The sequence below is a fragment of the Siniperca chuatsi genome, linkage group LG14, assembly GCF_020085105.1.
Source record: "Siniperca chuatsi isolate FFG_IHB_CAS linkage group LG14, ASM2008510v1, whole genome shotgun sequence".
Lineage (NCBI taxonomy): Eukaryota > Metazoa > Chordata > Actinopteri > Centrarchiformes > Sinipercidae > Siniperca > Siniperca chuatsi.
Genome location: NC_058055.1, coordinates 6,335,225 through 6,349,608, shown reverse-complemented (window position 1 = coordinate 6,349,608; position 14,384 = coordinate 6,335,225). Strand labels below are relative to the sequence as shown.

The 14,384-nt window shown below is 41.6% G+C and overlaps 1 protein-coding gene across 3 annotated transcripts in view; it reads right to left on the bottom strand.

The window, feature by feature from the left end:
- Positions 1–13,305, bottom strand: part of atp2a3 (ATPase sarcoplasmic/endoplasmic reticulum Ca2+ transporting 3) — a 45,074-nt gene extending 31,769 nt beyond the window's left edge. The window contains exons 1-4 of one of the 3 annotated variants that reach the window (XM_044222249.1): positions 12,915–13,053; positions 12,324–12,408; positions 1,860–1,877; positions 1,424–1,506 (exon numbers count right to left, since the gene is read on the bottom strand). In XM_044222249.1, the coding sequence (XP_044078184.1) occupies positions 1,424–1,483 (60 nt within the window). In that variant the 5' untranslated portion in view covers positions 1,484–1,506; positions 1,860–1,877; positions 12,324–12,408; positions 12,915–13,053. Of the gene's footprint in view, positions 1–1,423; positions 1,507–1,859; positions 1,878–12,323; positions 12,409–12,914 lie in introns of all 3 variants that reach the window. The other 2 variants (XM_044222248.1, XM_044222247.1) reach the window with 2 other exon arrangements.
- Positions 13,306–14,384: the final 1,079 nt, after the last annotated feature.

The window sequence follows — 14,384 nt, the reverse complement described above, 5'->3', positions numbered from 1 at the left end:
TCCCCAACATTAACTCAGCTTCATGTGACATGGAAAACCAAATAAAAGATCAGCCCTCTCTCTTCCTTCAACTCAAAGGGAGGAAGTGCACTGATTGTTTAAGGTGGCTAGTGTAGCTTTCTGTGTGGCTCTGCTCTATCAAACCCCTACCAGAGAGTTGACTATCAGCTTGTAGCTTCAGCAAAATGAAAATAGATAAATTATAAAAAGTAATAATAAAATGGGTTGATAAATTGAGGCACAAGATTATGGATATTTACTCACTGAATTGTTTGTGAATTAAACTCCCCATTTTTTAGCTGTAAATGTGTTGTCATATATATATATATATATATATATATATATATAATGAAGTAGCCTAACCTGACCTGTTTTGACTGATAAGCTTAACTCTTGTGTCATGCAAAGGAGGCAGGAGAGTCTAATCATCTCAGTTTGAATAAATTCAAAATAACAGCCAAATGAGTCCCAGGATGAGGTTTAACTTTCACTCCAGTTCAGTACTTTAGCCACTCCCTGGTTACACTGGCGACGTACAAAACAGTGAGCAAAGAAAAGTTAAAAGGTTATAGAGGACTACAGGAATGTAATTTATCAACAGACAAGCTGGTGTGAAAAGAAAAGAAAAGAAAAAGCTGCCCTGGAGTGTAATATATTTGTGATTTTTAGCCAGATCAGGTCACAAGGAACCTCTCTTTAGTTACTGAGCTGAAACCACTCCAGGCAAAAATGACATTGTAAAGCATTAGGGTCTGTGCGGCAGTGGAACAGGGGCCATGTTCCACTATAAACAACCTTTTTAAAAGTAAGGAAAGCCTGATTTACATGAGGAAAAGTGAGTCCTGCAGTTACAGCCCACTCATGCTCTCCCAGCCTCTCACTAACACAAGAACAGTTAGAGGAGGTATATTGTGTCATATACATTTTTAGAGCAATTTTCCTACTTGCAGAAATAGCAACAGCAATTCCATCCTGAGACACCGGGGACGTGCTGTAATAGATGGAAATAAGTTATTATGCAGTCAGGATTCCCCCACTCCACCCCTCTCCGACCTTCACCACCCTCGGACTGCAACCAGGGTCACAGTTTGAGGCTCTGCAGCAGAGGGAGTTTTGATTGATAGTTTTGTTTCCAGTTCAGCAGAAGTGCTCTGCCTGTTCCTCTCACTGAAACCATATCAACACTGGGTGGAAAAGCCTGTAATACACAAGTTTCCACATGAAAAGGGACCACTAACTAGGTTGAGCAGTGTTCTAAGGGAAATAAAGTTGCCTAAAGCTAATGGAACAGTCTATTAGGTGGCAATTTCCTGGCCAATGTCCAATTTGGGTCTCCGATCCTGCAGGGGTACATTTGAGAATCAAGTTCAAGAACAAATAAGATGAAGGCCACTGGCATTTTAATTAGCTGGGTCGTACTTACAAAGGAGACACAGGCGGCGAGCAGCAGGATCCTGACCAGGAGGTCTTCAAACTGCTCCATCACCAGCTCCCACAGGGACTTCCCTGAAATATGCATAGACAAGTACACGTTACACACTTTTATGTGTCACACTCAATTTAAAGTTTGAGGCTTCCGCTGTAAGGACTCAAAGTGTGCCCTTCTACTTAAGGTTGGGAAAGGATCTGTAAGATGTGTTGACATTAGTTTCATTGTACTGATAAGCAGTCGTAAAGAAGGACAATCCCTGTATTTACATTTAAGAGTAGTGGTGTGTGTTCATGGGTGGAAAGCTGCAGTAGCGTACGCTCCTAAAGTTTAGCCCTCAGTTTACAGAAAAGAAAAGATCCGGGCTCAAGACACTTAATCAGGTAGTAAAGGGAGGAGGATTCAGCTCACTGGAAAAATCAATATTTACCTTCTTCAGCTGGGAGCTCTGTGGATGTCACACCACGGCGGTTGTAAAGGAATCGAATTGGCGGGGCCGGAGAGCGTGGAGAGGGTGGGGGTGGAGGGTGGAAGAGAAAGACAAAAAACAGTTAATACATTTGATTAACTCATGACTTTGAGATGCATGGACACGTACAAATTGCTCTGCAGAATCGTTCTGCTGGGTTATGAGGATAAAATGCTCAATGCAGAACAGCAACACTGTTGTTTTCAAGCTGAGAAATATTATCCGCTGTTGTATTGTTACTGACTAACTACCAATCCAAGTCTAAGATATGCCACTGAGACAAATGATCCTTTATGCATTCTCAGCTCAGGATGTTTTAAACTGCACCTTCAGTACCTTTAGCTGTAAAAACAAACAGCTTCTAGGACCTAACCAAGGTCTTTGACACCAGTGTGACTGCTCATCTTCTGCTCTTGTAAAGGTCACTTCGATGAAGTGAATGGACATCTCAGCTGTCAAAACTAGCCTCAGTCCTGTTATTTCAGATCATATTTCTCTGTAATACAAATTCTATTCTCTATGGATGTTCACCTTTATTCTTGTAAGCGTTTCTAAATATTTTAGGGATGCAGCTGATTATTTTCAGTACTGATTAATCTGTCCATTATTATGTCAATTCATTGTTTGGTCCATAAAATATTTTAGAAATTGCCCATCATATATTCCCAAAGGCTATGCTGGCATATTCAATTTGTCAATTGTTTTGTCTGACAAATGGTCCAAAACAAAAAGATATTTAGTTTAATATAATTGAAGACTAATAAAACCAGAAAATATTCACATTTGAGAAACTAGAAATGGTAGATCGGCCGATTAGTTGATAACGAGCTAAATGAGAATCAGCAGTTGTTTTAATTTTCAACCAATGTCGTCTCATTTTCAATGAATTGAAAAAAAAATTGAAAGATTAAGCAATGAAAATAATCAATAGTTGAGGCCATCTGAAATGACTTTTTGAATAAAGGTAACATTTGTTAGCTTGTCCAGGCAACATTTCCTTAATCAGAACTGTGGTGATGTCATTGACATTCATGCTGCAGCCTCAGTCACTAAACTCTCGGGAGTTTATTTCTCAGTGTCAGCGATTAGGGCACGGCAACCGCAACCCCCCCCACACACACACACACATTGGTTTGTGGGTAAGCTCCCACAAAGACAAAACCAAGATTAAAAACACACTGCTCTTTTCTTTCACGTGATCTTGTCATTTTTCATCGATCATTTGAAAGGAAAAGCTGTTCTTTTGGGCATTTTTAGACAAGCGGAGCATCTTATCCACTCTGATTTGATTAACAGAACGCAACACCCACAACACATATGAGTCACTGGTGTGAGTAGAAAACACATCAGTCATATTCTAAAAACATTCCAGTTGACAAGTACTGTTGATCAGTGTCACCACAATGAGACACAGGCGTGCTTAGTCACTGCATTTGTCAGGTCCTCATCAAGTCCAACGCAAAGCTACGACCGTACAGGTCCAGTGTAACAAACATCCTCCACATTTGAAGAACTTGATGAGTGATGATAACATACATCTAATCTGCAAATTTCTGCTCGATTTTATGCACTTTTCTGCCATCAAAGTCTTGGTTTTGTCATGATTTCTTTCTGGAAAAGTGGGTTTTCTACTTTAAGCAGTGGAATCCTCGTGTTTTGACCCAACCACGCTACACGAGTATCCAGCGTGACCCTGTGGAGAGAAAGGCTTAAAAGAAGAAGGGAGCGTGAGTGTGAGTGTATTCACATTACACATGCCACTAGCAGAAAAATTAATTATTTCACATCATGACTTCTGCAATTGTCCCAGGGCTTCAATATGTGTTTTTCAGTGGTCAAAAGACAGCGAGAGCAATCTGGAAATTTTTCTGGCTTTGCCTAAGGAGTTGCAAAAGTTGTTAGAGGTGGAATAACTTTCTTAATTTGGTTTGTAATAAAACCAGGGGGAGAGAAACCGATTGTAGCTGTACAAACAAGCTATTAAAGAACACAACTGTTCTTAAATAGGCATTAAAGCCCAGAACTTTGATTTGATAACGCTTCCAGTCAAACCTGGAAATGATTTGCTGAATATTATTAGTTTTGCATAATCTATTAGAAAACAACCTTCTTGGGAACACTGACCCTGGTGCAAAAGTCCTCTCTCAGCTCCATGAATGACCATCCTCATCCTGCGTAATAATAGCTGATGAGTCATTGTGAATAGCTTTTCAAACTGGCTGTCTGGAGGGTTTTCAGAGTTCAGGTTGGACACGGTTGAACTCACGGGGGACTTTTGGCTGCACTCTGCCAGCAGCAGCAGCAGTAGAAGAAATGTGGAGAAGTGGGTTCTGCTGTTTTCCATGCTCCACCACTCTGACATAAGCCTGTTTCCCCATTACTGTGCCTCCCTGGTTGTATAATGTTTTTATGGCAGACAGGCTGGCTGCGACTCGAGTGCTGAAGACAAAGATGGATTGACTAAAAGGACAAGACAGACGAAAGGTGAAAGAGAGAGAGAGAGAGGGAGGGAGTGGGAAGGAAAAAGAAAGAGAGAGGGAGGGAGTGAAAGGGTTGGAGGTGATGAACGGGGTTCCCCGGCTTCCCCCTGCCAAGGATTCCCTCGCAGTCATCTGGGCTGTGTCAACCCAAGGCTTGCCCAGGCACATTCCTGAATACTGACTTCACCTCTCGCTCTCTGTCCCCACAGCACCTCCCTGCCCCCCACCCCCAAGTCCAGACAATGAATAAAAGAGCTTGTTTACACGCAGCAGAAAAGTGAGCAGCGCGGAGCAGAGGGGAGACACTTCCTGGAGACAGTTGCCAACAACAGCGGGGAGCTGGTTTCTGTGTCCAGAGAGTCAGGAAGAAAAGCAGGAAACTGGCCATCTACCTATCTGCACTGCAAATGATCTGCTGATAAAGGAGCTTTCACTGCAAGATCCTCGTGCACTTCTCTTTCTAGTCTGACTGAGTCCATTAACAAATTACAGCCCAGATTATTAGGACCCCTGGTAAACATCACATCTGAGTGTGGTTAAGCAGTATTAACAAGAAAGAGTTCAGGCCCTCTTGTCTAAACTACAAACATGAGAAAGTTTTCAGCAGTTACCATGGCGACTTGGCTCATGAAGGCTCCTTGAAAAATTAATGTTTCACGATGTAATGTGCCAGTGTCTGTCAAAATTTACCAAGAATAACTGTTATGCAATCAGCAGGGCCTTGATGCAGCACACTGTGACTGCAGGCATCAAAAACCTGACACATTTGGATGTGAACAAGCTCATTTCTAGCTTCTCAAGGCTGCTAATACACAGTTAGCATGAGTGGTAACTGGTAGAGGCTTCTCCAAATAAACAGCTAGCAGCTAGCTGGATAAGTGTGAGCAGGGAGGCATTGGTAGAGTGGGTGCATGGAGTTAAAGTAGTAAGACTTGTGCTGCTAAGTGGCTCCATCTCTAGGATCCCGCTCCATCCAAACACCACGAGAATGTAAAACAGGCCTATAAATACCATGATGGTAACCCCTAATGACTACTATAGCTTCCTATATCCACTCACTTTCCTAATGTATCCTCCCACTGGAAAAGGTCTGAATGCATTAACCATATCAAATGTGAATTATAAATGTACCCCATTCTCCTCCCTAACCTTATTATCTCTGCTACACAGAAGGCATCGCAGGTAACTGCAGAAGAGACGTCTGCAGTCTGACAAAGTCAATGTTTCCTCCATTTACATAAATGTCAATGGAGGGCTTCCCCTCTCTGAGGAAGTCATACTATGTCAAGTGAGTGTCAGCAGCTATCTTTGGGAGCCCCACCAATTTCTGAACAGCCACCCTGAGGATCAGAACAGGAGCAGAGGAGGAAGTGGTACCAAGTCACTAATCAGTTCTCTGCAGCATAATGAAACCAGGACATGAAGCCCTGACATGCAGCTACTCTTCAGTCATTATAGGCCTGGAAACCTCACATGCTGCATTAAAGCTGTTTATAGCCATGCTCGCAGCTCTGTGAGGCTGATAGTGGTGCTTTGAGCTAAATGCTAACATACAGGTAGGCATGCTAACATACTCACAATGCTAACATGCTGATGTTTAGCAGGTATAATGTTTACCATGTTCATCATCTTAGTTTAGTGCGCAAGCATGCTTTGACCAACTCAAAATCAACAATTTTGACCTGATGATCTGACTAGATGAAAAGCTAAGGAGTCATCAAAGTTATTACAATTCATCCTGAGGGAGACATAAATAAATGTGTGTACAAAATTTCATGCCACTCCATCCCTTAGCTGTGATGTACAGTACAGTTTATAACTAGCTATTAGTAATAAGGAGGAATAATTATAGTGCTATAGAATTATTTGGAAAATTCTCCTACAATGTCACAAAAGGTTTGAGGTTCTTTGTTACTAATTATGTATTATAAAGTGATAGCATAGTTTAAAAAGTAATTTTAAACCACAGTAGATTTTCTCAATTCACTGCAACAGGATGAGCCTCAAGCTGCAGTAACATTTTCCCAACTAACATTAGGCAAAAGTTTAAAACCTGCTGACACATCCAGACGCCCAAGCTGAAATGACTCTGACTTTAGTGTAGTGTTGCATACTCTGGACAAAGACAGGAAATAATGCTTTCATTTCAATAGAGACTACAAAAAGAGACTAATGGAAAGGAATGATGAGATGTCCTGTTCTATAAAATGTATATTATTCTAGCTGCTATGTTTGATTAACTGATCAAACCTGTACCCCTCTCCATGCTTGGGACACGGAGAGGAAATACCATCATCTGTCAAAACTGCACTGAGATACGTTCTTTTGTGAGGCTGCCGTTTCAGAAAAGGAGTTGGTTTCAAAATGGAGAATTTATCTTTTGAAGCCAATTAAGACAGCAAATGGCATGGGATTCAGCTCAATGGCTGCTGCGGCTGCCCATTGGCTGGACTGTTTCTGACGTCATCAAGCTGTGGTAAGGGAAAAAGAGACTGGATTTTTTCCTTGTGATGTTGCACAGGATAGCACATGTTGAAATTAAACTGCAGCATCACTCTCATATTCGTCCTGTGAGAGTATCTAAGAATCTACCTGTGCATGTGTACTTTAGTTGCATATCTTTATGATTTTCACATATAGTACCAAACCGTATCTTACTGAAAAGCATATTCTTAACCCCTTAATCTTGAAACAAACACATTTGATTAGGAAATTTCATTTGGTACAAACCAAAACTGATGATGATTAGCAAATATGAGAGATCTGTGTTTATGCATTTACTGTATACATCTGGTCTCTAACTGTATACATCTACTGCTTGTTGCACATTAGATTCAGGTTTAAATAAACACCAAATAAGCGCCTTGCTCCACATTTTACCACTCATAGTATGATGAGTTCTATTGGCGAGTGACAGAGGAAAAGGAAAGGGCCTGTCAACTGAGCAGGACATGCATGAGGTGATTAGCACAGAACAGATATCTCGTCAGGGCTCGAAGCTTCCTCTTTAAGGCCACAGCTGTGCGAAGAACCGTTTTTTGAACATCCCAACAGGCTAGGGGGGAGGATGGCACCCAGCCACCCAGTAGCCGATTGGAGGAGCTGAATGCTGTGAAAAATAGTCAGCAATCCCCCGAACAGCAGACTGAAATATCTGTGTTAACATCATGCTATATATAGGGTTTATTCTAGGTTTAGAAACCAGAGCGACACTTTTATCCAATCAAATGCCTGGTACAGTACAACTTTACTGATCTGAGCTCTGCAGTAATGGAGGCCATTCAAACTAGTGAACATTTCCAACTGTATAATTATTTTAGAAATGGTAAAAAAAAAAAAACACATACACACCCACTAACACTAGATGTATATGTCACTGTAAAAGATGGTGTGACTTTAAAAATGTCCTCTTTGATTTGCCAAAATGAAAAGGATAAGTCTGGGGATATTCTCTATTTTCCCATGAAAAGAACAAAACCAACAATGAACTGATCGTACTAACAAGTATTGTATGTGTGTACAAAGCCTGATACATCTTCTTCCTCTGTGCCATACAGCTCAATTGTTATCTCTAAAAACTACTGAAAACACATCAGCGAGCCACACTGTTGCACTGGGTGACATGTTCCTTTATTACGACGAACCTGGGCACTGTAGATTATTTTAAGTCAATTCCACACACACACTGCTCACTAGAGCACCAAAACCGTTGCTGAAAATAGTCCCCAATAAATAATAAAATAAATAATAATAAATAATTTAATACTGTTTGAGTAACATTTGCTAAAAACAAGTGTTTTATGAAATTATTTAGCCTTTTTAAAAGAAAAAGACAGAGTAGCCTGTATATTTATAACCTGTTTTAAAGCTTTACATCTTCAGGAGGCACAATGGGCTTGGGGCTGACAGCCACAGACAGCATAGGGAAGTTGGATAGTATAGAGAGGCAGACTAACACATTTTTGCTTTTGGCCTTTTTATGGGATTGGTTGACAATAACAAATATACAGAATATCTCCAGCCTTATCCTTTAAATCCTCAGAAGATTGATATCTTGAACTTTGCCATGCTGGCTTAAAAAGTGGAATTATTAATTTCATTATCAATTCTCTGCAAGGTAAAGTTAAAGTCATAACTTAATTTTCATTTAACATTTTTATGGTGTCTTTGTCTGTGAAGAATCTCGAAACACGAGGAGGGACTGGTCATAAGAGTTAAAATGAATAAAACACACCAAGCGGGATGCTATCATGGGGTCTGAAAAGATGGAAATTGTTCAAAAATGTGTGAATAGCTTGAAATAAATTATGAAGTAACCATTAGAAAAAAATACTCATCCAAATTAGAAAAGTAAAAGTAAAAGATTTTGGATATAAAACCACCATGAATAAAATATCTGGCATTATTAGTTTAATTATTCTCTATGAAATAATGAATTAAATAACACATTCATGTCATTTTCTGTTTTGACACTGTGGTGTCTTCATTATTACTTGTTTTTTCCATCAGATCCAAACGCATGACTTTACTTATTATTTTTACTCTTTTTTCCAGACACTAATGAGGTACACAAGTTACTTTACATGCAGTTTATTATACTGTACACACAGCTCATCTCTCTCTGAATACCTCGTGTTCATTTTAGGGTATGCCCTGAAGGCAGATATTTACCGTACAACACACGCACACTGCTCACTCGTTGAAACAACCTTTGAGTATACGTCGCCTGAGTGGACCAGAGCGTGTTGTTGCTGAGCGTCCGGGCAGCAGACGGCAGAGGCAGTGCGTTAGAGCCCGGTGAGTCAACATCATCTTACCATAAGGGCATGATGGTGACTGACAGATGCAGAGGTGGGAGGGAAGAATGCAAGACAAGTGACAAGCTAGAACAGGATCACAGCTCCTTTGAAGGCAGCTGGGCAGGCACACACAGGGCCCACTAGAACAGAGAATTGATTCAACACACCAAGGACTTAACTCTCCTTTTTTAGCCCACATAACTCCAACACTTTTACCGCAATTTAACTCTCAACTGGACAATTTTCAGAACAAGTGACAGTAAAGTGGAAGCCGACAACCCCTGATTGAGGCGAGTACTGTAATGTGCAATCTTGAGTGTGTCGGTATGAAGGAGGAGGAGCCGGAAACGGCAGAACGTCTCTTGTATTTCAAACACAGGAGCGAGCAAGTCAGGCTGCTTTTATGTCAAGTTGCAGAACAGGAAGAGAAACAACACTGAGTGAGATCCCACTAGAGGAAGTTGAGTGCGGGAACATAATCTATTAAGTAGGGTATCACCTAATAATCACAAACAGAAACGTCTGAATCAGTGGCAGAAAACAAAACACCTTTTAGGTGCCAGAGGGTTTTTGCATTTCCACTTTTGGAAAACAAGCTCACGTGTCTAATAATCAAATCAATGAAATAATTAAAATGACTTAATGTTTATGAGCTCAACAGAAGCCCAGTAGAGCGTGTGTGCAGAGTGCACTAACTAACAGATGAAAAGGCTGATATGTTTGTCTTTATTGTCACCAGCTGTTGTTGGGCAGATCGTCTTTGACATTGCTGAAAGCTTTTGTATTATATTGTGGCTGAAAGTCAACATGTAATTAACATTGGGTACTGTATTACAATGGTGCAATGAAATGCATTGCTAGGTAGTTTAACCTGAATATGTTGCACAATTGTACTCTCCTGGAGGGAGTGTCAAGTGACACAACCTAGGCTAGGCAAATTGTAAGGCTCTCAAGCCGAAAGAGTTCTGTATTTAACATGCTTTGATTGATAACGTCACTCAATTCAACTATACTTTATTATTCTAAAGTCTAAATAACTTAAACTTTTACAGTGCCATTTGTGAGATTATAAAGCTCAAAATGATCTTAAATGTTAAAAAAAAAGAAGAGGAATCAATAAATTAACCCCTCCTGTGGGAAAGCCTGGATACTACCTTCAATATGTCCTTTTACTGACACTTTCCAAAACTGAGTGGACTGCGCCTTTGTAATCGAGATTGTGAGTGCACAGGACACAATCATCAAGCACCGCAAGCTGTAACAGCACAAACATTCTTGGTGCATTCTTGGTGCACACATAGAGCGTGTGTGTGTGTGTGTGTGTGTGTGTGTGTGTGAGTGAGTGAGTGAGTGACTGAGAGAGAGAGAGAGAGAGAGAGAGAGGCCTGTGACTTCCTCTGCTACATCAGAACCAACTACTTTCACAATGAAAGTGATAATCTGTAGATTTCTTTAGTGTGTGTGTGTGTGTGTGTGTGTGTGTGTGTGTGTGTGCGTGTCTGTATTGAAGGTCAGCTGCCTCCTTCCTGCATCACAGACTGCTTTGTAGAAAAGACTGTCCAGATGTGGTGGCTAAGCTAATTTTCCATCATCGCAGAACAGGATCAGAAACTCTGACGCTGCTCCGTGGGGTTTTACTGTCACAGCACATAAAAGTGCCGACATAAAGCCAGGAAGCATAGGCACCACTCACCTGTCATTACTTACAGTGTGGCGTTGAAAGGCAACATTTTATGTGCTTTCCTATAACTATAAACATCATAAAAAGAAAGAAGCTATACCATAAAGAACCAGGTCAAATCAATAAGTTGAATCTCCCCTTAATAAGACAAGAGTGCAAAAACCATTCTGCCATTAAAGACTAATTTATGAGACAGCTCAGCTTTAAGTTTGAATGGATGCTGCCTTGTGTACTAATACAAGAAAAAAAAAAAAAGCAGATAACCAGGCCAAAACATCAGATCTGAAAGCAGTTTCACAACATTTTCAACTTCCAAGTTATCTATAGAAGTAATGAGGCAAGACACAATCTCTTAGTTTAGTTGTGGGGTTGATGTCACATCGTCCTCCTCCTGCAGACACTTGGAGCAGTGCGTTGACGGTGAAATGAAAGCAGATCATGTCAATTTCATGTCATTTTTGCCTTCTCTTGTCCAAATCAAGAAAAACACTGACTGGGTGAGTGTGGTCGCACAGTGGAGATCTTGTTTGTGGACATGCTGATTTAGGTTAATGATTCTGCTGTTAATGAGAGCCTGCTAACTATGCCTCAGAGTGAAACACGGTGCGTGCATGTCAGGGGGAATAAGGTAAGCATACCAACCGCAAACAGCTTTGAACGGACGCTCCATGGAACAAAACACACACACCGAGTCCGTGCAGTCAACTGCAAAGTCTGCGGTGTGTGAGCAGAGGGGAAGGAGCCGTTTAGCAGCTGTACATCACTCTGCAATGTACTAAAACAGTAAACAAGCCACATTTAATGCTGGCTTGTGGATGAGCAGCTAGAGTGGATGACCCCTATGCATTCAGCCCAAAAAGAGGGAGAAAAAAGGGCATTCCCTCCCTTCAGCGCTCGCACAAGGCAGGAAGTTCACAGCTAAAACTGAAAGAGATGTTATCTGTGGCAAGACGTTGCTTTTTTTCCATGAAGTCATCACAAGCCCCTGGGTAGAGTGGCTGGCTGCAACAAAAGGGCTACTGTTTGACTGGCACAATATGCCGCTCTACTCCACAGCTTGGCCACACATGCAAATGACAGGCCAGGAGGGAAAGGTGTGGTGATGTCAGGTCCGAGCTCAACACATAAACACTCATTAAACACCAGCTGAGTGTAAAAGATGATGAAGATTGAGGAGGGGGGGCTCGTGTGTGAGAGCGGCTGCATGGCCCACACTGCTCAAAAGAAGCTACATTTTCACCTAAAAGTCACCAGATAAATAGAAGCTTTACTTGCACTGATACTATTTTGGCAGTAGAGATTAGTGCTTTGTGTTCTTTTTCACTCTAAAATTTCAAATGACTTGACATATCTATTTCCCTCTGTTATCTTCTAAGTCGAACAGGAAAGTATAAACCATGTGGAGAACAACTGTTGAAAGTGAAAACAGGCTGTTCAAGATTTTCTGTTTCATTATCTTCACTACCTCATCTTCCTCCACTCCAGTAGCCTGAGCCTGCCTGCTCTGCACTTCCTGATCCAGGATCCAGATGTCAGTCAGGGATGTCTGTCTTCACACACACACACACACACACACACACACACAGCACATTACTGTGTCAATACTTGGTCAGGGAGGGCTGCAGGTTTGCTTTCGATGAGAATGAAGCTTTCTTTAGTGAACTACTGTATATGCCACTTGACATAGCCTACTTGTTTCAAACGAGACCTGACATGAGGCGACCTCCGTGGACGAGCTGAATTCACAGTCGCTCTGGATAATTTCAATGAGTTTAATTAAATTTGTTTAATTGCATTGATATCTCCGCTGTGCAGATGTATCTCTATGTGTCAACTTTAACTACTGTGATATGCAAGGGCTGATTTCAATACAGGCATGTGCATCAGTGAAGGTGCCACTTACATTTCCACTGACTGTGCGCCACAGGGAATATGACGCGCACGATTTGCAACAGCCTGAAATATAATGGCAGTAGTTGGATTTCCTGCCAGATGAGTATGCTACACGCTGTAATACGCACCAACAAGATGAAAAAAAAGGTATAAAACTACTCACCGTTCGGTCCATATCTCTCCAAATTGCCTTTGACTTGTTCCAGAGTCAGCCCTGTGTTTTCATTCACACCGAAGTTGTCTAAAACTTCAGTCGCCGATTTAGTGTGCGCATTTTCCATCTTGGTGGACTGGGCTTAGATGATCAGATCGAAATGCATGTAGTTGGGTATATTGTGGCAATCGGAGGGTGTGCGGGGGGGGAGGGGGGGTGAAACAGCAGTAATATCCTCCGATGGACGTTGAAGCGGCTGAGTCTCGGTCGGTCTGCTCTGTCACCTGTCCCCCCTGAAGAAAAGCCTGCGGATCCGCGGTACAGACGCTGTTGGTGCTCTGTTGCTCGACTGCTGCTACTACTTCGTCTCCATCTGAAGGTGTGCTGAGCCTGTGCCGGGGCGGACCGCCTCTTTGCTGTTGAGCACTCCCTCCTGCGCTCCCATTGGCTGCGTGTACCTGAGCGCAGGGTTCAGCTGCCTCATGCAACCACTTCAAACACCTTCCTTTACACAGGAAACACAAAGCTCTGTCAATGCTCATGTTTGATATAGTGCAAGTTGTTAACTCGCAGTCAGGTTGTAGTTAATGCTGTCATGTGACGTCATTTCATTACTCCTTATAGAGAAATGATCTTTTTGCTTGTAGACTTTAGCACAGTCTGGAGCTGAAGGGGACACAGTGCCTTGCTCAAGGACACCATGAAAACAGTGGTGTTCAAGCCCTCAGCACCCAGACTACAGCTGTTAATGTGGGAGCAGTGCAGAGTTACAGTACTAGTTGCATGCACTGCACATAACAGTGTGAGCTGGGTCCCCAAAGCAGCCCTGGGGCCAGTTGCACAAAGATTAGGTTCTTCTAGCCAGTTAGGCCAGTTTTAGTTTTGCTCCAAGACAAGTCTAATGCATGTCAGGCAAAAATAAGACGGACTAATTTCAAGCTTATAGAGCTAGCAACTCTACCCTTCAAGCTATTATTCAAATCTTCCAGAGTTGTATGCTCAAGAGAAGAGAGGTGAGCAGCTTAAACTAATAGCTTTGTCAGTATGTTTTTAGTAAATCATTTACATACACTGAAATGTACCAGATAGTCAGGAATTAGACAGCTTTGTGCAGCCAGTGAATTTACTGTAGCTGTCTAGTGTTTACTTATTTGTTAGATCTAAACCATTATCAAAGCCGATACTTGTGAAAGCTGCCCCTAATGTCCCAGAAGTCAATGCATGGCAGAAGGGACAATCCAAATTTATTGTGTTCTAATTTTGAATAATTGGTGTATTTATGTCCTGAGAGAGAAGAAAGGGAACATACGGTTATTGGTGAATGTTTGCATATTTCCAAGTGGCAGGTAATTGGCTTGCAGCCAGTGTTGTGATGCTCACTAAGAGCAGAGGCATTAAGATTGTTCTGATTTCTTACAGAGCAGAGGCATCAACACACTTACAAATAACATTTAAGAACTCAAGTTTTGACTGTGGTGT